The following is a 27,470-nucleotide window of genomic DNA, read 5'->3' as shown; positions in this document are numbered from 1 at the left end:
TATGTCACTATGCAAATTTCCTATGATTACTGAAGATCTCGTCTGAGTGGTTAATTCTCCCTGTGTCAGTTCCTTCTCAGACCAATTTGCTGCTACTTTGCATTCAGATGTAGTATTAGTTTCTGTCGCTTTGGTTAGTCTATATATCCCGCTGAAACATTTGATAAATTGCTAATAGTGTTAGCCGTTTCAGCCTGAGCATTGATAGTTGTGGATGACACTGGAAGAGTTGGGGCGATTTTCGTTGGTTCATTTCTCACACATTGCCATGCCAACCTGAGGGGTTGGGGATACATATTTATAGGCTGCTAGCCAGCCAAGCATACGCTAAGATGCTAGTCTAAGATGTTAGTCTAAGATGCTGCTAAGATGCTATCCTAACTGCCAGTCCTTGGTGGTCAAGGATGCTATCCTTGCAGCCCCACAAAGGACCATGTGCTGCAGCCCCACAAAGGACCATGTGCTGCAGCCCCACAAAGACCCTAGTACAGAGACTTATCCATCATTCTCCCCCTAAGTCGTGTACGTCGTCTTGTGGGAGAGTCGAATCATCCCGATCCTGGAGCAGAGTTCGAGGAACTTGATCCTCCCAAGAGGCTTGGTGAGCAGGTCTGTGAGCTGGTCCATGGTGTTGATGTAGCTCGCCTCGATGCTCCCTTCATCCAAACAGCTTCAGATGAAGTGATACCTCAGTCGGATGTGCTTGCTCCGATCGTGGAAAACAAGGTTCTTTGTCAGGGCCAGGGCGGACTTGCTATCCACCAGGAGCTGCACCGTTCTGGTGTTTCGGACGAGGAGATCACCAAGCAGTCGAGCGAGCAAGAGCGCCTAAGTCCAGGCGGTGGAGGCCGCTATGTACTCGGCCTCACAGCTGGACAGGGCCACCACCTGCTGCTTGACCGACTGCCAGCTCACAAGACACTTGCCGAGGAAGAAGAGGATCCCACTCGTGCTCTTGCTGGTGTCGAGTCACCGGCATGGTTGCTGTCGCTGTACCCAACTGTACCCAACGAAGTGTGCCACCCCCGGACACCTAGGGTAGTGGAGGCCGTGGTCAAGGGTCCCCGCTACGTCCCGCTTCCTGGCTCCTCCCTCTTTGCCTAGCGAGCGGATGATCCTCTTCACTACCTGCTGGTGCTCCGTCGTCGGTCGCTCCATGAACTGACTGACGTAGCCGACGGAGAATGCCAAGTCCGACCGTGTGTGGGCGAGGTAGCGAAGGCTCCCCACAAGGCGTCGGTATTGCGTAGCGTCCACTTCCTCTGTCGTGTTGTCGCGGCTCAATTTCAGCCTCTCGTCCATCGGAGTGAGAGCTGGGTGGCAGACGGTGAACCCAGCTAGCTCAATGATGCGCTTGGCGTAGGCGGACTGTCGAAGCGCGATCCCGGAGTGATCCTGGTGCACCTCGATCCCTATATAGAAGGAGAGGAGCCCCAGATCACTCATCTGGAAGGTGGCCTTCATTTCTTCCTTGAACGCCGCCACCTCTGCATCCTTGACGTCGGTGATCACCAAGTCGTCAACATAGACGCCCACCAGCAGGGCATTTCCTCCACTGCCCCGTAGAGGCCGCGGTCCTGGTCGTCTCAGCCGCGTCACCGTGCGCACCTCCACCTGGAGCGCCATCCCAATGTGCGCGGGCGTGCTCGGCTGCCCACTGCGCCGTCCGCTCTCGCGCCACATTGGCGCGATCTACGTCGGCGCCGTGGTCCGCAGGCCCGGAGCCGTTGGAGCTGCCGGAGCCGCCGCGGAGTGCCTTGGCATCCGTCGTAGCCTCACGTGCTGGCTCCGCTGCTGCTGGTTCTACGTCCGCCCTGGCTGCTTCAACCCCTGCTCTGGCTGCTGCCAGCCTTGGCGCCCTTGCTGCCGCAGCAGCGGCTGCTGCAGCCACTCGCTCACGCTCCTCTGCCACGGCGCGCTCGGCCTCCTGCCGACGATGTGTGCTCGAGGTAGCCGTGTGCTGAGAGCGGTCTGCAGACATGGCTCGCCGTTGGGGGGCTGTTGCGTGGAGAAGAAGCTTCTTCTGACGAGCTGTTGCTCGACAGTCCGGGGGGAGGGAGGTAACCAGGGGCAGTCGGAGCAACTGCTGCTACCGGCTGGGGTTGCTCAGCTCCCGGGGAGAGAGATGAGCAGGAGATGCTCAGGCTACAAGAAACACTGGCTCTAATACCACTTGTTAGTCGTTTTAGCCTGAGATTGATAGTTGTGGATGACACTAGGAGAGTTGGGGCGATTTTCGTTGGTTTATTTCTCACACAATGCCATGCCAACCTGAGGGGTTGGGGATACATATTTATAGGCTGCTAGCCAACCAAGCATATGCTAAGATGTTATCCTAACTGTCAGTCCTTGGTGGTAAAGGATGCTATCCTAACAGCCACAAGGACCATGTGCTGCAGCCCCACAAAGACCCTAGTACAGATACTTATCCATCAAATAGATGTATGATTTGCTCTTTTGCCTTTTCAGTATCACAACTCTTGCTTAGTGCATGCACATTAAGTATTCGCCAAAATGACAAACCTCCAGAACTGGATGTGTACTTTTGCATGTCTAGATGTTAATTGTAGCTACTGCGGCATTTCAGCAGCAAAACTGTACAGGCACTTATTTGATTGCTTACATATCACCAAATGGAGCTAAAATAGGCAGTTCAGATATCAATATGTTTTATCTCTATGCTAATATATCATGTCATCGGAAGGCGTTTAAGAAATGGCTCGATCACCTTCTGTGGCAGTAGATATTATAATCATATATGTTCCATCGATCCCCTCGAGGACAATCAACCATTTATGCCTGATTATTGTTTTTATGATTGGCAAATGGTAATGTAGGCTACATCAAAGGCATTGGTTATCTGCAGTAAGTGAGGGTGCGTCTTCACTCTCTTGAGATCAAGCATAAGAGATGTTCCTGATTGAGCTGTTCCTGGGTGATTCAAAACCCAAAACTGTTGTGCTGCAAAATCTTGGTATATCTTTCTATACCTGAATTGTTTGCCTACTTCCTTGAAACTGATGTGCTTGAAAGTAGGCAAACTTAGCATGTTTGCTCAAGATTCTGGTATTTGAGTTATATTTTTCTTACTTGCCACCTTCTGTTATGTCCATATATTTGTGGTTGTTTCACACTAACGTAGGAGCCATTTATCACGAACCTGGATACACGACTTATATTGTGGTGGGCTCATTGACTCAAGTATGAGGTGGTGGAGATGTAAGTGAACCCTCGCTCACGACATGCTCTTGTGATACTAATTAAGTTGTACGGAGTCAATGAATACCACAGAATCCCCTCCCACACTCACCTGGTGAGATGTACTGTACAATACATTAGGTAAATTGATACACTTAGCTCACAGGAAGCACCCTATCTCGGTTGCCTTTCAGTCGTGTTGCTATTTTTTGGGTAAAAGTGTGAGATTCTACCTACTGTTGTTTTGCTATGATTATTTTGGTGTTTACTTTAGTTACCCTGATAATTCCAATGTGCTGTTCATAAATAGATGTAATTATATACCTGTCATTGTGACTATGTATAACTTATATGGGATTTGAAATTTATTTATCTATCATTTCAGATATTTGATCTTTTTCTAAAAACATATATAATCTAGTGAGGATTTCTTCTATATGGCTTAGCCAACAATTCAATTTGCAGGTCATAGCCAAAGAGCCAATGAAAACATGGAAACAAAAAAGAGTTGAAAGGATTTGCCACTAATATTTCTATAACTGGGTACAACAAAGCATTTCAAACGAGTGTGTTTCTATTATGTAAATCGGAATTGCAATTTGCTGGTCAACATACCGAAATCTACTATGAGGATGCCTCACAGTATTCAGTCAAAAAAATCTACTATGAGGTTACATACATGTACTTGCTGTTACTGAGAGTTTGACAACCCACCTTTTCTCCATAACTTTTAATTCTAACTGGTAGTTCTGTTTCAGCTTATGTACAAATATACACTTTCTTGAAGTTATACCTCAGAAGCTGCATCAAAGTCGAATAGATCAAGGTCCTTCCCAAGCTGAAGGTGGTCTTTAATGGTGAAACTGAAGTTTCTCTGACTGCCTACCTATATAACATAACTGAAACAAATTATGAAATGTTGAAAATACATAAACGGCATCACCTTGAAAAGAAAAAAAAGTAACAGCACTGCAGATGAAGTTATACGGAAATCTACTACCTCCTTTCTGGTGACAGAGCTTTCCTCATCCCCTAAAGGCACATCTGGATGTGTAGTATTAGGAATACTTTGTGCTTCTAACTGAAGCTTATCAGTTAGATGAACAAGATCCTCTTCTAGTGCAATAAGGATTTCTTTCAGGTTTTTGCCTAAAATATCCCAAAATGAGCCAAAAATTATAAACTGGCGAAATCTATTTGCAAATACTTGAATGTCAGAAAACACTCAGTAATAATTCTACCTTCATCAACAAGGGCATGTCGCAAAGACGGGTCTAGTTTCCCTTTCATTTTGTTAGCAACTGCATTTCTTTCAGCCCGGAGCCGTTCGACCTCCTGTCATCTGCCATGATTAGGAATTGTCGCAATGCTTTTGTTACCAGCATATTATACAGTACAGAACTAATTAACCAATTGTATTCAGTTAGTGAATGTAAAGACAGATTTCTTCAATAGTTTTATAGACCTTGTGGGATGGAACAATTTAAAGGGAACAGAATGAGCACCATGCACTGAGATGTAAATGAACAAGGAACTTACAAACTTAGCAAATTAACTCAGTGACACAACAAATTGACTGGCGGGCAATCTTACATCAGTTCAGTGCAACCAAACTCTGTTAATCATTGAGCTTTTCATAATACAATGTTACGTGGGGCATCCCCTTTAGGCGCAGGAGACCCACACCCACACAGGGGGCCACAACGCCAGCAGATGTAGGCAGTAGTGGCTAGAGGAAAGGATTAGTCGTATCCTTTTAGTTTGGCAGGATTTTATCGTTTACAAGTCTATAGTTAGTTATATTCCAACTTTGTTTAGATTACGCCTTAGGCCTGAAGTCTTGTAACATGGGCTACATAATGCTACATTTCTTCCCATGTCTTTGCTGTGCGACAGCCCCTCTCCGTCTGGCGTCGCGCCACAAAGGTCCAGGGGTTCGGCTCTTACTTCAGATAGCTACCATCTCCGCTCTAATCCTCCTCAAATCACCCACCACGTGACAGAAAACATACTTGTTCTGATTCAGTATTGACGATTGGCAAGACAAAATGCATGTCGTAACATATCAGAAGGCATATCTGGAAGAGCTAAACAGAAGCTCAGGATTAGAATGACTGTATGTGTTATAAGTTTAACAGGACGTGTCTGGAAGAGCTCAACAAAAGCTCAGGGTTAGTATGACTGTAGGAGTTCCTACTATGCCCTACTTCTAACTTTTATGGGTAGCCAGTAAACACATTGCCAAGTTATCCTGATAAGAGTGTTGTTTCGGTGATCCTAAGGTGTGAGGAGAATAAATACTATCTCTAGGATACTTCCTTTGACAAGCTCCTGGCCCCTGGGTGTCAGGACCCAACGAAGAGTAAGAAGTAGGAGTTCAAGCTTGAATTGTGGCACCAAGCAATTACAGCCATCCATCGTCGATCCAACGCACCGAAGACTCCCATACCGCTTCGCTCTGGCCAGATGTCGCGGATGGCGTTGATCTCCGATCCGACGGCTCCCCTTCGCGCGCACGTCGCTGTAGCTTTTCCAGCGCCGGCTGGGAACGCCGGCCACCTTCTTACTGCCTTTTCTCCCGTTTTTACTTCACTTTGTAAGGCTATAAAGCCATGGATTCCAGCTCGTTGTGGGCTCATCTTGTTTTAGGGTTTCCCCCTGTTGCGCCGCCAGTGTTCCTGGCCAGCTTAGGTGTCTCTGCTTGTAAGAACTACTCCTTAATTCATCCCTGAAATCAAGCTAGTTCGAGTTGTTTGTGTGTTTATTCTTCAGTCAAACCACTCGGGTTTGACAAGTGGTATCAGAGCCATTGTTCCTCGGCGGCGTATTGGACCTGGAGGCCGAGGAGTTGAAGGAGCCGTAAAATCCTCCTTTTCCCCTTCCGATCACGGTGGCGGTGTTACTCCGGTGGCGCGGGCGGCGGTGAAATTCGGTACAGGTCTGGTCAGGTAAGTGGTTGCTGCAGTAAAATCCTACCACCCTCCCGGATCCTGTGTACTTCGACGGCGTGGCGACGGCGGCGGTGCAAGCGGCGGCAGGATCAACGGCAAAGGGCCGGGTTGCAACACAAGCTGTCGTAAAATTCCTTCCTTTTAGCCTGTCGATCTCTCTACAGCAAGGTGACTTGGCTCCATGCCAACTCTAAACCCTCTCTGCATTCTTCCAACAAGATGACTGCGCCCTCTGACTCTTCATCGACGGATCAGCTGGAGTTCCACACTTTGCAGCTTGATGTGCAACTGCTGCAGAAAAACAGAGAGCAGGATCGACTGGAGTTTGATGAATTTAGGGAATATGTGCAGGAGAACTTTCAGTCAGTGCAGAAATCCTTGGGTGACTTACAAGGGTCACTGTCAAGCTTTCTCTCTGGATTTCCCAAGCCAACAGAAGTCGCACCCAACCCAATGGAGGTTCCTCAAGCTAGTGGTGACGACAACAATACCCCTAAAGGTCCTGCCTTAAACCCCCAGGAGGCTTACCACACCCCTGTTACTGTTGGCTCTGCCACCCTAGTGGACAAGCAGAAAGGCAGAGTACTCAACCTAGATGGTAGCAACAAAGTCCCTTACAGGCACCCACACTTTGCAGCAACTAAACAAAATCGTGCTGAAGCAAGACCCCTGACTATTCCCCCTCCTGCAACCAATGGAAAACAGAATCTGCCAACTGACCAAGCTCCTTAACAGGAAGGAAGAGTGGCACAATTGGTGCTAGAGAGGCAGTGCTTCACAACAAAAGACCCCTTGCTCTAGTTAAGCCAGCAAAATATAATATTCCTGAATTTGAGGGTACTGGCACTGATTCCTGGATACAGACTATTGAGCTCTACTTTGAAGCTGCAAGAACACCCTTGGAGCAGAAGATTGAAATTGCAGTCACTTACCTCAAGGGCCCTGCTACTGAATGGTGGAGAGGGACTGGAATTACTGCTAACACTCTACCATGGTACAGGTTTTGCAGACTGTTGGGTGACAGGTTTGCTGAAACTTCAGTTTGTGATAATGTCAGGCTATTCCATGATGGATAAGTCTCTGTACTAGGGTCTTTGTGGGGCTGCAGCACATGGTCCTTTGTGGGGCTGCAGCACATGGTCCTTGTGGCTGTTAGGATAGAATCCTTGACCACCAAGGACTGGCAGTTAGGATAGCATCTTACCATATGCTTGGCTGGCTAGCAGCCTATAAATATGTATCCCCAACCCCTCAGGTTGGCATGGCATTGTGTGAGAAATAAACCAACGAAAATTGTCCCAACTCTCCTAGTGTCATCCACAACTATCAATGCTCAGGCTGAAAGGTCTAACAAGTGATATCAGAGCCTCGTTATCTTGTACCCTGAGCATTTCCTGCTCACCTTCACCTCTCTCACCGGGAGCCGAGCAGCCTAAGCCGGTAGCAGCAGCTGCTCCGACTGCCCCTGGTTACCTCCCTCCCTCCGGACTATCGAGCAGCAGCTCGTCAGAAACAGCCTCCTCTTCACGCAACAACCCCCCTGCAGCGAGCCATGTCTACAGGTCGCTCTCAGCACACGGCTACCTCGAGCATACGGCGCCGGCAGGAGGCCGAGCGCGCCGTGGCAGAGGAGCGTGAGCGAGCAGCTGCAGCAGCCACTGCTGCGGCAGCAAGGGTGTCGAGGCTGGCTGCAGCCAGAGCGGAGGTAGAAGCAGCCAGGGCGGAGGTAGAAGCAGCAGCAGCGGAGGCAGCACGTGAGGCTACGGTGGATGCCAAGGCACTCCGCGACGGCTCCGGCAGCTCCAACGGCTCCGCGCCTACGGACGATGGCGCCGACGCAGACCGCGCCAAAATGGCGCAAGAGCGGACGGCGCAGTGGGCAGCCGAGCATGCCCGCGCTCCAGGTGGAGGTGCGCACGGCGACGGCGGCTGCAACGACCAGGACCGCGGCCTCTACGAGGTCCGGACTGTGGTCAGGGATGTTGGTCCCAGTGTTGGGTGGCCTACCCTCACTAAAACCAACTACGTCGAGTGGGCCACGATCATGAAGATCGGGCTCCAGGTGCGGCGCCTGTGGTAGGCAGTCCAGGACAGCAACGTCGACCACCAAGAGGATCGACGGGCGCTGGACGCCCTCATCGCCGCAGTGCCGCCCGAGATGCAGTTCTCGCTTTCCAACAAGCGGACTGCCAAGGAGGCTTGGGAGGCCATCGCCGCGGCACACATCGACAGCGACCGTGCTCGCAAGTCCACACTGCAGGCACTTCGTAAGGAATGGGAGAGCCTGGCCTTCAAGCCAGGTGAGGACGTTGATGACTTTGCTCTCCGTCTCAACACTCTGCTGCAGAAGATGGTGAAGTTCAGCGATGCCAACTACACCAAGGAGAGAGCTGTCGAGAAGCTTTTCCGGTGCATTCCCGAGAAGTACAAGCAGATGGCTCGCTCGATCGAGTCTTTGCTAGATCTCTCCACGATGACGATCGAGGAGGCGATAGGTCACCTCAAGGTCGTCGACACCGACGAGCCACAACCTCCCTCGGGGCCCATCACCACCGGAGGGAAGCTGCTCCTAACTCGGGAGCAGTGGGATGCCAGCCTTGGTGACAGGAAGAAGGGGGAGCCTTCTTCCACGACGTGCGGCCGCAAGCGCGGCAAGCAGCGCAAGGCGCGAAGAGGCGCCGCTGGCAAGGCACAAGGACGTGCCGAAGGTGACGCCCGCGGAGGCGCCAAGGACGGCGCCGCTGGCAAGCCCAAGCCAGCACAGGACAACAGTTGCCACAACTATGGCCGGCTTGGCCATTGGGCCAATGAGTGTCGACGGCCACGACAAGGCCAGGCTCACGTTGCACAGGCGGAGGAGGAGACGGCTCTGTTCATGGCGCATGCAAGCATCGAGCTACCTTCAGCGACACCAGTCACAAAGACTCTCCTCCACCTCGACGAGCCCAAAGCGCACGCTCTTCTCGGTGATGGCTCCAGGAATGACAAGACTTTGGGGTGGTGCCTCGATACCGGCGCCACCCACCACATGATCGGTCGAAGGGAATTCTTCGCCGAGCTCGACTCTGACGCGCGAGGCTCCGTCAAGTTTGGGGATGCCTCTGCCGTGGAAATTAAGGGTGTCGGCTCCGTCATCTTCACCACCAAGGCGGGAGAGCACCGGCTGCTCATCGATGTCTACCACATCCCCGCGCTAAGGAACTCCATCATCAGCTTGGGACAGCTGGATGAGAACGGCTCACGCGTACTGATCGAGCATGAGGTCCTACGCATCTGGGATCGCCCGCGTCGCCTTCTCGCCAAGGTACCCAGAGGTGAAAATCGACTCTACGTCCTTGACGTGCAGGTGGCACAACCTGTCTGCCTCGCTGCTCGTCGGGACGACGAGGCGTGGCAATGGCATGAGCGCTTTGTGCATCTTCATTTCGAGGCCCTGAAGCGTCTGAGTGCCAAGGAGATGGTGCGAGGCCTACCGTGCCATGACCATGTGGAGCAGTTCTGCGACATCTGCATGCTGACGAAGCAGAGGCGACTCCCCTTTCCCCAGCAGGCAGTTTTCCGGGCCAAGGAGAAGCTGGAGCTCGTGCACGGGGACCTATGCGGCCCGATGACGCCAGCCACACCAGGAGGTCGATGCTACTTCCTGTTGCTCGTCGACGACCTCTCTCGCTACATGTGCGCGATAGTCCTCAGCAGCAAGGGAGAGGCGGCGGACACCATCAGGCGCGCAGGTTGCTGCGGAGGCGGAGAGCGGCCGCAAACTGCACGTGTTGCGCACCGACAACGGCGGCGAATTCACAGCGGCTGAATTCGCGTCGTACTGCGCTGATGAGGGTATCCAGCGCCACTACTCCGCGCCGTACAGCCCACAGCAGAACGGCGTCGTCGAGCGACGCAACCAGACGGTTGTGGGGATGGCTCGGGCTCTCCTGAAGCAGAGAGGGACACCGGCTGTTTTCTGGGGAGAGGCGGTGCTGACGGCCGTCTACCTCCTCTACCGCTCGCCTACTAAGGCACTCGACGGCAAGACGCCGTACGAGGCTTGGCATGGGCAGAAACCGGCAGTCTCCCACTTGCGGGTCTTTGCTGCCTTGCGTTCGCCAAGGAGCCCGGACACATCAGCAAGCTCGACGACAGGAGCACTCCAGGAGTTTTCAACGGCTACGCGGAGGGCTCGAAGGCCTACCACATCCTCGACCCAAGGACACAGCGTGTGCGCACGGCGCGAGACGTCGTGTTCAACGAAGGGCGAAGGTGGGCAAGGAACAAGGCGGTGGACGACGGCTCGACGCCGACGTATGACGACTTCATTGTTGAGTACGTCCACTTCAAGGAAGCAGGGGGAGCAAGCAGCTCCTCCTCACAGAGCATGTCTACCTCAGTTCCCAAAACTCCATCGACCCCGGTGCGTGCTACGTCGAGGGCATCACAGCCGGCGACGCCGCGTACTCCAGCATCGACAGTCACCCCTCCGGGCTCGTCTTCATCAGCACCAGCTCACGTCGAGCACAGCCCGATGGACTTCGCCTCCCCGCTCCCTCACGACGAGGAGCGCATCGACGCATATCATGGCGGCGAACCGTTGCGGTATCGTACGATGGAAAACCTACTCGGCGACCAGCAGGTGCCGGGACTGGTGCCACGCGACCTGGAGACGCGGCTACAACTCGCGTGTGAGGATGGCAAACCTCGGTCCTTTGCAGAGGCCGAGAGAGACGCGGCATGGCGCGCCGCGATGCAGTTGGAGATGGATGCGGTCTAGCAGAACCGCACCTGGGAGCTCGCTGACCTCCCTCGTGGTCACCAGGCAATCACCCTTAAGTTGGTGTTCAAGCTGAAGAGGGATGGAGCCGGCGCCATCATCAAGCACAAGGCTCGCTTGGTGGCCCGAGGCTTCTTGCAGCATGAAGGAGTCGACTTCGACGACGCTTTCGCTCCTGTGGCACGGATGGAGTCCGTGCGACTTCTTCTTGCGCTAGGTGCTAAGGAGGACTGGCGTGTCCATCACATGGACGTCAAGTCGACATTCCTCAACGGCGACTTGAAGGAGGAAGTCTATGTGCATCAGCCGTCGGGATTTGCGATCCCCGGCCAGGAGGGCAAGGTACTCCGCCTGCGTAAGGCTCTCTATGGCCTACGGCAGGCACCTACAGCGTGGAACGCCAAGCTGGACTCCACGCTAAAGAAGATGGGTTTCGAGCAAAGCCCGCATGAGGCGGCCGTCTACCGACGGGGCAGTGGAGGAAATGCCCTGCTGGTGGGCGTCTATGTTGACGACTTGGTGATCACCGGCATCAAGGATACAGAGGTGGCGGCTTTCAAGAAGGCAATGAAGGCCACCTTCCAGATGAGTGATCTCGGGCTCCTCTCCTTTTATCTGGGGATCGAGGTGCACCAGGATCACTCCGGGATCGCGCTTCAACAGTCCGCCTATGCCAAGCGCATCGTTGAGCTAGCTGGGCTCACCGACTGCCACCCAACTCTCACTCCGATGGAGGAGAGGTTGAAGCTGAGCCGCGACAGCACGACGGAGGAAGTGGACGCTACGCAATATCGGCGCCTTGTGGGGAGCCTTCGCTACCTCGCCCACACACGGCTGGACTTGGCATTCTCCGTCGGCTATGTCAGTCGGTTCATGGAGCGACCGACGTCGGAGCACCAACAGGCAGTGAAGAGGATCGTCCGCTAGGTGGCAGGGACCCTCGACCACGGCCTCCACTACCCTAGGTGTCCGGGGGCGGCACACTTCGTCGGGTACAGCTACAGCGACCACGCCGGCGACATTACCACCAGCAAGAGCGAATCCTCTTCTTCCTCGGCAAGTGCCTCGTGAGCTGGCAGCCGATCAAGCAACAGGTGGTGGCTCTGTCCAACTGCGAGGCCGATTACATAGCGGCCTCCACCACCTGCACTCAGGCGCTCTGGCTCGCTCGACTGCTTGGTGATCTCCTCGTCCGAGACACCAGAACGGTGCAGCTCCTGGTGGACAGCAAATCCGCCCTGGCCCTGGCAAAGAACCCTGTTTTCCACGAAAGGAGCAAGCACATTCGACTGAGGTACCACTTCATCCGAAGCTGTTTGGATGAAGGGAGCATCGAGGCGAGCTACATCAACACCACGGACCAGCTCGCAGATCTTCTCACCAAACCTCTTGGGAGGATCAAGTTCCTCAAACTCTGCTCCAGGATCGGGATGATTCGACTCTCCCACAAGACGATGACGTACAAGACTTGGGGGGAGAATGATGGATAAGTCTCTGTACTAGGGTCTTTGTGGGCTGCAGCACATGGTCCTTTGTGGGGCTGCAGCACATGGTCCTTGTGGCTGTTAGGATAGAATCCTTGACCACCAAGGACTGGCAGTTAGGATAGCATCTTAGACTAGCATCTTAGCAGCATCTTAGCATATGCTTGGCTGGCTAGCAGCCTATAAATATGTATCCCCAACCCCTCAAGTTGGCATGGCATTGTGTGAGAAATAAACCAACGAAAATTGTCCCAACTCTCCTAGTGTCATCCACAACTATCAATGCTCAGGCTGAAAGGTCTAACATTCCATGCTCTCACACAAACAGGATCTATCAATGATTATGTCCTCAAGTTTGAACAAGCCATGAATTTGTCGGATTCGGGCTCCGCAAAACCCTAAGGATTCGAACACAAGGACGTGTACGAAGATCTCCCCCTGCTCAGCCTCGCCTAGCTCGCTACTCGGTGGAAACGACGAAGGACTCACTCAATAGTGAGGGAAACACAGAACACAACCGTTTACCCTACTCCTGCTTTTGGTGGATTGCCTCTCACGGAGGTTGGTGGACGAACTAGTATAGTGCTCTCGAGCCTCCGGAGGCTAAGCGACTTGGTGTGTTGCTCTAGGGTCAGAATGAACCGATCGATCCCTCTACCAAGTGTTCTACCCCTTCTATTTATAGCGGAGGTCCGGGTCCTCTTCCCTCATATAGCTTCGGCGGGAAGGGATCCCACAGCGGCCAATTTTGAAGGGGAACATGCTCCCTTGCCCAAAGGTGGTCTTCGCCTGCAACGTAACTGCCCGCGCTGCAGGGACGGGCCCGAAGATGACGTTTGCCCTAATGGCGGGCGGCGGCGGCTTCGTTGCACCAGAAGGGAAACCTTTGGAAGATGCCTTTGGAACCCCTGTACGCCGCCCGAAGATGACCTTTGGAATATCCGCCGCTCCGGAGGGGTCCTGAGGAGGCCCCCTGCGGGTCTTGACGCTGCTCCTCCTCGTGAGGCTTGGCCCCTCACGAGGGCTTTACTCTGAACGGTGTCAGGCCCGTCGGTTTGTTTCGATGAGGCGAGCCTGCCCTGGACCACAGGCAGGCAGGTCTGGGTACCCCCATTCCCAGAACGCCGACAGTAGCCCCCGGGCTCGCGGCGTGCTTGGGTTGGCTTCTGGGCGAAGCCTCGGGGGGCAGCCTGTGGCGCCGTGGGCCCTCAAATGCCTGTGGGCCAGGCCGGCGCGTGTCACGCGTCTGGTCCTCCTTGTCTTCTGTCTCTACCCAAATTATTACGTGCCCTGCTTGTTGCGTCAGTGTGCCTTACCGCTTTCCTTCTTCCCCACTCGCTCTTCCTCCTTGGTCTCCAACTCCAACCGACGTCCCCCAGATCCAGCATCGCGTCATCCCCTGCCAGTTCACCGATGGCTTCCCCGCTCCTGGAGTGCGCCCTTTCCAAGGACGCGGATCTCGTCCCCGTGCTTCCATGGACCGCGGCCGAGTCCAGCGAGCATGGGCGAACCCTGATCTGGCCTGGCGCCGTAGAGGAGCAGCCCGCGTCGGAGGCGGTATACCCCTTCTTCCTTCACAGTATTTATGTCGGGCTGGTGCCGCCTTTCTCCCAGTTTTTCACCGTCGTCTTGGACCACTACGGCATCCAAGCCCTTCATCTCCAGCCCAACTCCATCTTGCTTCTGTCCGTCTTTGCTTTCTACTGCGAGGCTTTCGTTGGCGTGCAGCCTTCGGTTGCCCTCCTCCGTCATTTCTTCAGCCTGCATCTACACGACGGCGCTCATTTGTCGGCGTGTGTCTCCTTCATGGCGGCCCAGAGCGGCAATGTGCTCTTGAAGGCCGGGAAGAAGGTGGAGAACTTCAGGCACCGATGGGTCCTCATGAGCCTCAAGGACGCCAACCCTCGGCTGGAGGAGCCGAAGGAGTTGCCAGAGAAGACTTCCGCGTGGAGCTCGGCAAAGCTCTCCGACCCTCGGGCTGCGCCCGTGCTGGAGCGCTTTTCCCGCGACATCAGCGCCAAGAGGCTGACCGGGGGCATGATAGTGAAGGAATTCTTAGCACAGCGCCTGGCGCCTCCCCAGGCCCATTCCAGGCCCCTGTGGGAGTACCGAGCTGGTGACGACGGGCTTCGGCTCCGGTCCCGAGACCTCCCCACTGAGGACCTGAGCAGGACCATGGCGATCTTGCTGGGCGGCGACCCTGATGACCTTCCCGACGCCCTGGGTCCGTTATACCGTTGCGACGACCGGGCCGACCTGGTCGCTGCGATGCCTGTCTTCAACGAGTTGGGGCTCCTCCCGGCTGAGGGCTCCGGTCCGGTGGAGGTGTCATCCGGCAACACCTCCGGTGAAGGGGACTCGGAGAAGACTGTCGACGACCGTCAGGCGAGCATGCCTCTCCCGTCGCAATCCCTCCTTCTGCACGAGCTTGAAGATGATGATGCCACTGGCGTTACCCCCGCTGGGACCTCCTCGCGCCTGGCCAGGGCCTCTCAAGGGGGCCCGCGTCGACTCCACGCGCCACGCAGTCTGCGTGCGTGCTCACCTCCCAGAAGCTCGGGGCTAAGCCGTCCCCAACGCATCCCGCTTCTGCCGGCGGGAGGTCCAAGGCGCCGAGCTCGCCCCCCTCTGTGAGGGGCCCTGTCACCGGGGCGGAGAGGAGGAAGAGATGGCGTGATGTCGAAGAGTAAGTTACTTGCTTGGGCACGCGTTGTGCGTCTATTGTCCGCGCTTGGTTGATCCCCCCTTTTACTTGACGTCCAGGGATATTGTCTCGCCGGGGGCGAAAAGGAAGAAGACGGTCGTCAAGCCAAAGGCGACTCCCGACGCCCCGCCTGCCCTTGTCGACGCGTCGTCGCCTGCAGGTGGGGAAGTGGAGGCTCGTGGAGCGGCCCCCCTGGCCTCGATCGTCGAGCCCCCCGAGCCCCCGAAGCCTCCTGAAGCGGTCGTGGAGACGTCGCTGCCCGAGGGGGCAGGCCCGCGAGGGCCCTCAGGCTCCTGAGGCGTCAATGCTCGCGATCGTCGAGCAGTCTTCGGGGCCCCCTGTTCTTCATGGTGCTGCCCCTTTGACGGCACCAACCGCGCCTGCGCTAAAGGCTCTTCAGAGGAGGTCCAGAAGACCTCGGTGTTCACCCAAGGTGCCTTGAATGCGGCCTTCACCGCCCTGAGTAATGTCGCGGTCGAGATGGGGAAGGCCGAGAGGGAGGCCGAGGCCGCCCGTGCCGCGCGTGAGGAGGCGCTGAAGGAAGCCAAGGCGGCTGTCGCACGCTGTGAAGAGGTGGAAGCCCGCCTGAACGTCCTCCAAGGAGAACAAGCCGAGCTGGCCGTGCAGCGTCGCCTGCAGGGGAAGGAACTTAAGGCCCGCGAGACCAAGCTCGCCGCCCGGTAGGGAGAGCTGTCCCAGGAGGCGAGTCGCATGGGCACGAAGCAGACGCGCTTGCAAGAGCAGGAGAAGGATGTCGTCTCAAGGAAGGCCCTCCTTGATGCCCAGGAGAAAGCCCTCGCCGCGACCGAGGGGAAGAAGGCCGCGGAATTGGCCTGCTTCCCTGAAGTTGAGCTCGAGCTTCGCACGGCGCTCCGCTCCTTCTGTCGGGACGGGGTCGATGAGCCTCTGGCCACCCCCGATGACGGTTTTGTCGTGCTCGCAAAGAGGCTCGTCGTGGTGCTGGAGAGTGTCGTTGCGCAGGTGGACAAAATCTTGGACAGCGAGTGTCGCGACCTCTTCTTCGCGGCTGCGACTTGCGTCTTTAGTCACCTTCATCTTCACGGTCCAGGATTCGATCTCAGCTCTGTGATCCTGCCTGTCCCTGCCAAGGCCCGCGGCCGCGGAGGCGGTGAAGGGCCTCATGAAGGCGTTGGTGAGGAGGTTCGCCCGTGTCGCGGCTCCTTCGTCTCCCGGTGCCGCTGAAGCCGAAGATGCTTCTGACGTCGACGACCAGCCCCATGTGGAGGGGGTGTCCGGCGGTGGCTCCTCCTGATTTCTTGTCCCTGTTTTCTTCCTGCAGTGCACATCGTGCCTCGTGGAGGCGTTAAACTTATTTGCTTTTTTATGAACTTGGTCATGATTTGTAATAATTGAATGCGTGAATGTTTTCCTCGCCTTGTTCCTGTCATATTTGTTGTGTTACTCTACGATGGCAGGGCCCGCCCCGTGCGTACCTTCCGCGATTGAACCAACCGGAAACCAAGGATGGCCCAAAGGGGAAGGGGCTACGAGCGCAGTTAGGCTCCTGAGTCGCGATGCTCAGGAGTCCCCTTTGAGAGGCGAGCTGCCCTCATGAGGAGAGTGCGGCGAAGATTTCGAAACTAGGGGCACCTTCAGCACTCCGCGTCGGCAGGGCCCGCTCCGCGCGTACCTCTCCGCAATTGAACCAAGGGCGGCCCAAAGGGGGAAGGGGCTACGAGCAAAGTTAGGCCCCTGAGTCGCGATGCTCAGGGGTCCCCCTTGACGTGCGAGCGACTCCAATGCTCCTCCTAAGAAGCCGATAATTTGAGACTCTCGAACTCCTTCAGCACTCTGCGTCGGCAGGGCCGGCCCCGCGCATACCTCTCCGCGGTTGAACCGACCGGAAACCAAGGACGGCCCAAAAGGGAAAGGGGCTACGAGCGCAGTTCAGCTCCTGAGTCGCGATGCTCAGAAGTCCCCCTTGACATACGAGTGACTCCGGCGTTCTTCCTAAGGGATCCGAAGTGGTTTGTCGAGCGCACTAGGCTCTGCGTCGGCAGGGCCCGCCCCGCGCGTACCTCCCCGCGATTTAACCGACCAGAAACCAAGGACAACCCAAAGGGGGAAGGGGCTACGGGCACAATTAGGCCCCTGAGTCGCGATGCTCAGGGTCCCCCTTGACGTGCGAGCGGCTCCGTACCTTCTGTTGTGGGTCCCCCGCACAGGGCGTGGGTGTAGTCACAGGCAGGTTGTGTTGGTTTCCTTGCCAGCTGAGCGCTCAGCCATTGGCGGGCTATGTTGGTGCCGGCTGCGGGCATAGTCATTGGCGGACTACGTTGGTGCCAGCTGCGGGTGCAGTCATTGGCGTACTGTCTTGATTGCCGCCATCTTCTCCCCAGCGCGAAGCATAGGGCTTCCACTAGGCATGGGACGGACCCCTCCGCGTCCTCGAGGGGCCCTAGGCGTATACAGCCTCGGCTCGTTATTACGTGAGAGTGTCACGGTGGGGGTGTATATGGGATGTCGCGATGACGCTTTGGCCTCGCGAGTGTCCCTACCCCCGAGACATTGGTGAACTAAGCTTCTCCCCAGCGCAGAGTATAGGGATTCCACTAGGCGTGGGATGGACCCCTCCGCGTCCTCGGGGAGCCCTGGGGCGTATACAGCCTCGGCTCGTTATTACGTGAGAGTGTCACGGTGGGGGTGTATATGGGAGGTCGCGAGGACGATATGGCCTCGCGAGTGTCCCTACCCCCGAGTCATTGGTGGCGGAGTTGATTCTGTTTGGGTCATTGGCAAACCTGGCTGACTTCTTCTTTGGGAGTGAGGTTGTGTATCTGCTGCCTCAGGAGGCCTGCATGGACAAACTCCGACCGGAGCCCCCAAGCGAGGGGGGGGGGCGACCGCCCGTCAATATAAGCAAGGTGGAACGTTAGGATTCGAAATGGGTGAGACTGAAACAACCAAAAGATGCATAAATAAAAGTAGCAGCTGAGGGAGTGTCCTGAGCTCGGGGAAGCCGCGGGGCTCTGGGGGCGCCCTCGGACAGGGTGAGCCAAAAAGTCACCTGGCGGCCGTGCCGCTGAAGTACCGAAGGCGCCGTCGTCGCTTGATCTCCTGTCTCCACGGTCACGACCCTCAAGGTCTGTCCCCTCCCGAGGCTCGGGGCCCTCGCTTGGCCCGAGCATCTCCTCCTCTTCCTCGCGGCGCCCCAGCAAGCGGTGTACGAGCATGGCCCGCTGGAGCCTCTGGTAGGTGGGAGCCGCATTCCTCAGCCCGAAGGGCATGAAGGCATTGGTGTCCGGGTACACCCACCGATAGTCAGCCAGCGTAGGCCAGAAGGGGCCGTAAGCCGCGGCCATGTTGGTTGCGAGCGCGTTGATGCAGATGCGGGGCCGGTCAACCGTGCCGACGACGGCGACTGTGATTGGTGGTGCAGGGCAGTCACCACGTCGCACGGCTTGGGCCTCTCGAAGTTCTTGGATTGCTATGATGACAGACTCACGACAGCTGGGTGGACGCACTCGGGAGTGCGCCCTCGGGATGTGCTCTAACGCCACCCCCGCCTCATTGGTCAGACCAGGGACCTCCCCGATGGGAGCCCCCAGCCCTGACCCAAGGGGAGCGCCGAGCGCGCCTTCCTATGCGATGGGGGGCATGGCCCCGTCCCCCGACACGGAGCCCAAAGCCCCGAGGCGCTCCGTGGGAAGGAGTTTCTCCTTCTTGTGTGGGTCCTCGCGAGGCAGCTCGTCTTCTTCGTCGTCGTCCGAGCGCTCTGCCGCCGCCGCGCGGTAGGCGCGCTCCAGTGTACAGACAGCATCCTTCTCGTCGCAGGGCATGGTGATGACGCCGCCGCTCCCTGGCATCTTGAGGACATTGTAACCATGGTGGATCACTGCCATGAACTTGGCGAGTGTCGGGTATCCGAGGATTTCGTTGTATGGCAGGTGAATGTGCGCGACGTCGAAGACGATGATCTCAGTATGGTAGTTCTTGCGCTCGCCGAAGGTGACGGGCAGATGCACTTGCCCAATGGGCACGGTGGACCCCTCCGTGACTCCTGAGAAGGGCTTGGTCGGCATGAGTTGTTCGTACGGCGGTTGGAGCTTCTCGAAGGTCTCGACTGAGAGGACGTTGAGCCCTGCTCCACTATCGATGAGGGTCTTGGTGACGAGGACATTGCTGATGGTCGGGGTGCACATCATTGGGAGCTTCCCGGCCGTGAACGAGCACCTGAGTTGGTCGCTTGGGTCGAAGGCGATGGTGGTCTGGGACCAGTTGAGGGGCGCATTGCTTCAGGCCTCGGGAGGGCGGCATTCACCTCCCGGGCAAACTGCTTGAAGGCGCGGTTGAAGGCTGGAGTCTGGGCACCGCCCAGGATGGAGGCCACCACCCTGACCTCTTGGAAGCCCCCAACCTCATCGTCCTGCCTGTCCTCATCCCTCCTCCTGGCTGGCGGAGGCAACGGGGGCAGCCCGGCCTCACGAGGGCGAGCCTCACAAGGTTGGCCGCGTCGTTGCCCCTCCTGAGGGTTATCGCGCCAACGGTCCTCCTGAGGCTGGCCACACCAGGGGTCCTCCTGAGGTTGTTCACGCCACCCCTGACGCGGCGCACGGTCATCCCAGCGGCCCCCACTGCAGCCTCCTCCGCGCGTGGGCCCCTGTCGAACCGTCCGGGGCGCCTGCTGAAGTGTTCGGCACGGACCAGGCGGAGCTCTTGACACTCGGAGGTATCATGGCCGCTGGTGCCATGGAAGATGCACGTTGGCCCTCCTCCGGACGGGCGCCCTCCCTCTCAGACATGCTTCGCCTCGGGCTCGGCGGCGAGCACCACTGGAGCCTTGCGTTTCACCTCCTTGGCCTTGGCCTTCTTCTCTTCTGGGTCCGGTGCCCGGGGCTCGCAGAGTGACAGGTGCCCTTCTTCAGCCTTGCAAATTTGCTTGCTAAGTTGAACATCTCCAGTGCAGTGCTCATTTCATCGTTCATGGCGAGCTCCTCCTTCATCCTGAGGTCGGTGACTCCGTCGGAGAAAGCCAAGATGACGGCTTCGTCCGACGCCTTGGGGATCTTGAGGCGCATGACCGTGAAGCGCTGTATGAACTTGTGCAGGGTCTCTCCCTCCTGCTGCTTGACGCGCCACAGGTCGTTCACGGTAGGAGCGCGGTCGCGGGTGCCCTGTAAGTTGGCAATGAAGCGCTCGCGCAGGTCGTCCCAGGAGGTGATAGACGCCTTCGGGAGGTTAAGGAGCCAGGAGAGTGCGCCGCCCTTGAGCGCCATGGGGAACCAACACGCCATGACCTTGTCGCCTCCTCCCGCCGCCCTGATGCTCAGCGTGTAAAGTTACAGGAACTCAGCCGGGTCTTGGGTGCCATCGTAGCGCGGAGGCAGGTCGGGCTTGAACTTGCAGGGCCACGCAGCGAGGTAGAGCTCGGGGGCGATGGCGAGGCACCCCACCGGCCCGACAAGTATCGTGCGCGGGGGAGCCGTCGGGTCTTGTTACTCCACGGGTCTGCTTCGAGCGAGGGGGGGCTCACGACGCGGAATTTGCAGCACCGGGGGTGTGCACACATCGGCGCGGGCCAGGGAACCACGTGGCAGCTTGCTTCATCTCCAGGTCCCGCCCTGGGTTCGCGGGGCCGGTCGCGGGGTCGCGCTTCCTGTCTGGGCTCAGGGTTCGTGCCGCGCCGCAAAGGTGGGGGTGGCGCGTCTTGCTCCTCATCGTTTGCCAGGGACGGTTGGGTCGGAGCAAGCAGGAGAGCGCCGCGGAGTCACCAGCGGCGACAATGAGCTCCTCGATGCGCTGGAGCCAGTCGTCGTGGCAGTCAGGAGCAAGCCGGTAGCGAAGCAGCTCGGTGGCCATGGCAAGCACGCGCCGGCCGTGGGGCATCTCTGGCCGGGCGCGCGATACCGACCCTGAAGGCCGGACGAGTGACGGATTGGCGGTGCAGCCATCGACCTGCTCGGTCGCCTACTGGGAGGAGCCTTGTTGCTCTTGAACTTCGAGGCCGGTGGCAACATTCACCACGGGTGACGGCGACCGGCGCTGACCGGCGGCGCCGACGGGCGCTGTCTGGGCAATGCGGGTGGCGCGGCGCTCTGCGCGAGCCCGGCGAGCGTCAGCCATCGGAGCGGCGGAGCTCGGTGAAGACGGAGCTTGGAGGAAACCTCGACACGCCCCCTACCTAGCGCGCCAAATGTCGGATTTCGGGCTCCGCAAAACCCTAAGGATTCGAACACAGGGACGTGTACGAAGATCTCTCCCTGCTCAGCCTCGCCTAGCTCGCTACTCGATGGAAACGACGAAGGACTCACTGGATGGTGAGGGAAACACAGAACACAACCGTTACCCATGTTCGTGCCGCCGCGAAGCGTAAAACCCTACTCCTGCATTTGGTGGATTGCCTCTCGCGAAGGTTGGTGGATGAACTAGTACAGTGCTCTCGAGCCTCCGGAGGCTAAGCGGCTTGGTGTGTTGCTCTAAGGTCAGAATGAACCGATCGATCCCTCTACCAAGTGTTCTACCCCTTCTATTTATAGCGGAGGCCCGAGTCCTCTTCCCTCATAGCTTCGGCGGGAAAGGATCCCACAGCGGCCAATTTTGAAGGGGAACAGGGGAACATGCTCCCTTGCCCAAAGGTGGTCTTCGCCTGCAACGTAACTGCCCGCGCTGCAGGGACGGGCCCGACGATGACGTTTGCCCTAATGGCGGGCGGCGGCGGCTTCGTTGCACCAGAAGGGAAACCTTTGGAAGATGCCTTTGGAGCCCCGGTACGTTCACGCCCCCTTTGCACTAAAGGGGAAACTGTTCCGCCCTGCCATCTGCTGCTCGCCTGTCCTTCCCTGGCATCACCCTTGACTCCTGAGGTCTGGCCTTGCCTCGGAATATCCGCCGCTCCGGAGGGGTCCTGAGGAGGCCCCTGCGAGTCTTGACGCTGCTCCTCCTCGTCAGGCTTTACCCCAAGACTATTATAAATCAAGTTTCATCTCTGGACTGCAGGATAATATACAGCACCATGTCCAGTGCCATGAACCAGCAGATTTGCAAAAGGCTATCTGGCTAGCAAGAAGAATTGAACAAGCTCGGCCACAAAGAAAAATTGTTTCCAATGTGTCCAACTACACACAGGTCAGATAACAGTTGTAGTTTGACCCTAGAAAACCGGGCCCCACCAACAATGTTGCTATTATCCAACAAGCAAGAGTAAAAGGAATTTGCTACAAGTGCAAGGAGCCCTGGTTCCCTGGCCATAAGGTGTGGAAACTAGCAAACCAAACTCAAATCCAGGCCTTACAGGAGGCCTACCCAGAAGATGTTGAGCTGGTTTACTAAACTGAAGTCACTGATTAAACTGATGCCCCTCCACCCCTTGAGGTTGATGATACCCCTCTCCAAATATCCATGCATGCTCTGATGGGCATTAGAGCAACCAGAAAGCTCAGCTTCACAGTTACTGTTATGCTAGGCAACACTCCTGCTACTGCCTTAATTGATAGTGGCAGTACTGCTACCTTTATCACACCAAAGGTTGTTGCTTTGGCTAAATGTGCTTTATCCCAAACCAAAAGAAGACAGGTTATATTAGCAAATGGAGAAACCCTTTGGTCTGAATTTATTGCCCCGCAAACTCCATTCTCCTTACAAGGAACTCACTTCTCCACTGACTTCAGAGTCCTCCAACTCCCAAGGATATGATGTCATTTTGGGTGCTGATTGGATGGCTTCCTTCAGCCCAACGGAGCTGGATTTTAATGAGATGTAAGCTAAGATCACCTTGAAAAATGGAGAGAAGAAAATTCTCAAAGATGAAAGCCTTCCCTCTGCTGCTGTCCAAGAATTGGATACTGAGGAAAACTTCCCTGATGAACATGTTTGTGGAGCTGTACTCTTCCGTAACAGAATCTCTGTTATGGAACAAGTGGAAAATGTTGTGCTTGAACCTGTTCAGCAGATCTTAAACAAGTTTTCACCTGTTTTCAGTACCCCAACCACTCTCCCTCCAAAAAGATTCATTGACCATGTCATCAGCTTCACCCCTCAAGCCAAAATCATAAATCAAAGACCTTACAGACTACCACACCATCAAAAGGATGTTATGGAAGGCATCATCAAGGACATGATCAAAACCAAAGTGATAAGGGACAGAAATAGCCCTTATTCTTCTCCTGCCCTCTTGGTCAAGAAGAAAGACATGACTTGGAGATTAGTCAATGACTTTAGAAAGGACAATGAGCAAACTGTTAAAAATAAATACCCTATTCCTTTCATAGAAGACTTGCTAGATGAACTGAAAGGAGCTACTGTATTCTCCAAGCTGGATTTAAGAAGTGGTTACCACCAAATCAAAATGAAAGAGGAAGATATTGGCAAAACTGTTTTCAGTACTCATTGTGGCCACTATGAATACCTGGCCATGCCATTTGGCTTGACTAATGCCCCTGCCACCTTCCAGCTGCTCATGAATACAGTCCTGGCACCCTATCTCAGAAAATTTGTATTGGTCTTCTTTGATGACATTTTAATCTACAGCAGAAACATGAAAGAGCATCTGGAACACCTGCAACTAGTTTTACAAGCCCTGCAGTCAAATCAACTATATGCCAAGCTCAGTAAATGCTCTTTTGCACAACCTCAAGTACAGTACTTGAGACATGTCATTAGAGGTGATGGTGTTGCCACTGGTCCCACAAAAATTGAAGAAATTGTCCAGTGGCCAGCCCCTGAAAATGTCACCCAACTGAGAAGTTTTTTGGGCCTTCCAGGGTACTACAGAAGGTTATTCAAAACTATGAATATATCTACAAACCACTTTATCTATCATTAAAGAAGGATAACTTCAAATGGGGCAGTGAACAAATGGAGGGTAAAACACAGACTGCGCTCATTGGTTGCTAGTCAAGCAAAACCAGCATGGATTTCTGAAGTCATCTCCAGCTATGCACAAGATCAGAGATGCAAGGACCTGCTCTCCCAACTGGTAACCTCTGGTACTGCCCGTCCCAACTATGTTCTTCAACAGGGTATCATCAGGTACAAGAACAGAATTGTCATTGGAAATGACATAAATCTCATAACTAAGCTGGTAGCTGCCCTACACAACTCCGAGCCACATATCAGAGACTCAAGCTTCTATTCCATTGGCCTGGAATGAAACAATTCATTGTGGATTACATCAAGCAATGCCCAACTTGTCAAATCAACAAACATGAACACTGCAAATACTCAGGGTTATTGCAGTCTCTACCTGTCCCTGATTTTGCCTGGTGCCACATTAGCATGGATTTTATTGAAGGGCTGCCAACTTCACAAAACAAGGACATGATTTTGGTTGTGGTTGATAGATTCACCAAATATGGACATTTCATTGCAATGAAACATCCTATTACAATCAGCACCGTAGCCACTGCCTTCACTGACCACATTTTCAAACTACATGGTCTTCCTTCTGTCATTGTTACTGATAGGGACAGGATCTTCACAAGCCACCTATGGCAAGAACTCTTCAAGAGATTGGGCATTAAACTTCAAATGAGTACTTCTTACCACCCCCAATCAGATGGTCAAACTGACAGAGTCAATCAGTGCTTGGAGAACTACCTGAGATGCATGGCATTTCTGCAACCCAAGAAATGGATGAATTGGCTTTCCTTGGTTGAATGGTGGTACAATACTAGCTACCACACCTCACTGAAAATCACCCCTTTTCAAGCACTATACAACAGACCAACCGGCATGTTGGCAGAAGCTGCATTGTACCCTCATGATCAAGCCCAGGAATTCTCTTCCATTATCACTGCAGAGCAGATTGCTGCCCAGATCAAAGCTAACCTGCTAAAAGCTCAAGAAAGGATGAAGCGATATGCTGACAAGAAAAGATGTGAAAGATCACTGGAAGTTGGGGATATAGTCTACCTTAAACTGCAGCCTTACAGACACACTACATTCAGTATCCACAGATGCCTCAAGCTACACTCCAAATACTATGGTCCATTTTGAATCATCCAGAAAATTGGCCCTGTGACTTACAAGTTACTCCTACCAGACCACTACAAACTTCACCCAACTTTTCATGTCAGACAGTTGAAGAAGCATCTGGGCCCAAGAGCCATACCCAACCCCAACCTGCCTCTTCTTCATGAGGATGGCACAATCCTCCTGGAGCCAGAGAAAGTACTGGACAGAAAGCTCATTCCCAGAGTTCAAGGTGATATACAAATACCAGTCGTTCGATGGCTCATCAAGTGGACTAATCTGGATGATCAAGATGCCACTTGGGAAGACGCCACTTTCATCCAGAAGGTCTTCCCAGCTTTCAACCCTCAGGACAGGTCTGTTATCGAACGGGGGGAGTTGTCAGGACCCAACGAAGAGTAAGAAGTAAGAGTTCAAGTTTGAATTGTGGCACCAAGCGATTACAGCCATCCATCGTCGATCCAACGCACCGAAGACTCCCGCACCGCTTCGCTCTGGCCAGATGGCGCGGATGGCGTTGATCTCCGATCGACGGCTCCCCTTCACGCGCGCGTCGCTGTAGATTTTCCAGCACCGGCTGGGAACACCGGCCACCTTCTTACTGCCTTTTCTCCCGTTTTTACTTCACTTTGTAAGGCTATAAAACCATGGATTCCAGCTCGTTGTGGGCTCATCTTGTTTTAGTGTTTCCCCCTATTGCGCCGCCATTGTTCTTGGTCGGCTTAGGTGTCTCTGCTTGTAAGAACTACTCCTTGATTCATCCCTGAAATCAAGCTAGCTCGAGCTGTTTGTGTGTTTATTCTTCACTCAAACCACTCGGGTCTGACACTGGGCATTTACACCTGCCTACTCAGACATTTACAAGGCAGATACATACACAAGCATCGAACTAACAACGATGATTCAAAATCTACTGTCAGTATTTTAGCTCTGATTCTAATCTAACTTATATAATGGCTACAGCTACCATGCGGAACAATAATCACAAGGCGGCTATTATTGAAAAAAAAAACTAAACAGTGCCAGCCCATCATTCATAGCGCAGCTCAAACAACAACTCGTGCATAATCCCAGATGGATCATTATTAACGTTCGATAAGAATCGTCTCATCTAACAGATACCCAATGCCTAGCCTAGTAAATCACGCGCTTTGGCGGTGAAAAACTGTCCGTTCAATTAGATTACAGTCCAAAAACAAATCCGGAGTGCAGCAGTAGCAATAACAGGCAGATCACTGACCTTCTGCAGCGCGAGGTACTGATCGTAGAGCTGGAGGACAACGTCGAGGTTGGCGGCGGAGTTCCGATTCCGAATGTTGGTGGCGACGACATCCCTGTTGTCCCGGATCCACTTGAAGTCTATCGCCGCCTTCCACTGCGGCCTTGTGGCACCACCACCAGCGCCGCCGCCGCCTGTACCCAAACCAACACAGCTCAGATGGCAGGTTAGGATAAGTTAAATGGTCTTTTTTACCTTGGAACTCGGGTTTTTTTACTTATGGTCTCAGGTTCGACTGCGGTGGTGGCGGCGGAGGAGGAGGACGAGAGGAAGCGGATAGGATGATGGCGGAGGAGAGAGAATGTTAGTGTCCGGAGTGGGGAAAAGGATGGCGTTGTGGCAGCGGCGGAGGAGAGGTATCGTCCGCAGGTCAGCATCTCGCCGGAGTGGGAGAAGCCGGCGGGCGGCGGATAGAGGGGGATAAGAACTTGCAACTTGCAGAGCCTTTGTTATGGCAGCCCGCCATTTTATGGCCGTCCAAGTGGTGTCCTTGGGTGAGATATCAGCCGTCCGATCGACTATTTTGCCAATTTGCTGATTATAGGGTAAATCTTAGAGCATCTCCGATAGAAAATGTAGATGCAAAAATAACTGACTTTTAAGTACATCACAAAGGCCTAAGAGCATCTTTAACAGATGATACAAAAAAACTTAAAACACCTTCAATAGATTATATAAATTTGAAGATGTAAAAGTAAGGGATGTAAAATTTACACCTTCAAAAGAAATGTTTTTTACATCTTCAAAAAAGAGTCAACTCCAGCAGATGATGTATATTAAGGCCCTGTTTGGAACCGCTCTGCTCCATCAAAAGTAGATCCGCTCCAACAAATCCACTTTGGAGCAGTTTCATACGGAAGTTGTAGCTCTTTTAAAGGGAACGTTTGGCTTTTATTCAGCTCCAGCTTCACGAATGGAAATTTTGGTGAAAAGTTGATGAAATGTTCGAGTTGCACTTTTATATCTTTAATATGAGTGAATTCCGATTTTTACCCCCTAATTTAACAATTGTGATATTATTTACCCCCATTTAACAATTTTTCATCCAGATTACCCCATTTAGTGACAATCTTGATTGTTTTTACCCCTTTTAATTTTTAAGAGCCTTCTTGCAATAATCATGTTTTACTCAAGAGTCAAGACTAAGTGCCCAAGCATATAT

General features: G+C 54.4%; 1 protein-coding gene across 3 annotated transcripts in view; it reads right to left on the bottom strand.

Annotated features, from left to right (window-relative positions):
* LOC123448544 (serine--tRNA ligase, chloroplastic/mitochondrial) overlaps positions 1 to 26,779 on the bottom strand; it is a 32,902-nt gene extending 6,123 nt beyond the window's left edge. Inside the window, exons 1-5 of one of the 3 annotated variants that reach the window (XM_045125485.1) lie at positions 26,526 to 26,779; positions 26,270 to 26,442; positions 4,440 to 4,533; positions 4,199 to 4,347; positions 3,992 to 4,084 (exon numbers count right to left, since the gene is read on the bottom strand). In XM_045125485.1, the coding sequence (XP_044981420.1) occupies positions 3,992 to 4,084; positions 4,199 to 4,347; positions 4,440 to 4,533; positions 26,270 to 26,442; positions 26,526 to 26,685 (669 nt within the window). In that variant the 5' untranslated portion in view covers positions 26,686 to 26,779. Of the gene's footprint in view, positions 1 to 3,991; positions 4,085 to 4,198; positions 4,348 to 4,439; positions 4,541 to 26,269; positions 26,443 to 26,525 lie in introns of those variants that run through there. The other 2 variants (XM_045125486.1, XM_045125487.1) reach the window with 2 other exon arrangements.
* Positions 26,780 to 27,470: the final 691 nt, after the last annotated feature.

The sequence above is a fragment of the Hordeum vulgare genome, chromosome 4H (genome assembly GCF_904849725.1).
Source record: "Hordeum vulgare subsp. vulgare chromosome 4H, MorexV3_pseudomolecules_assembly, whole genome shotgun sequence".
NCBI lineage: Eukaryota > Viridiplantae > Streptophyta > Magnoliopsida > Poales > Poaceae > Hordeum > Hordeum vulgare.
The sequence above is the reverse complement of the archived record's forward strand: the minus strand, read 5'-3'. Positions and strand labels throughout refer to the sequence as shown.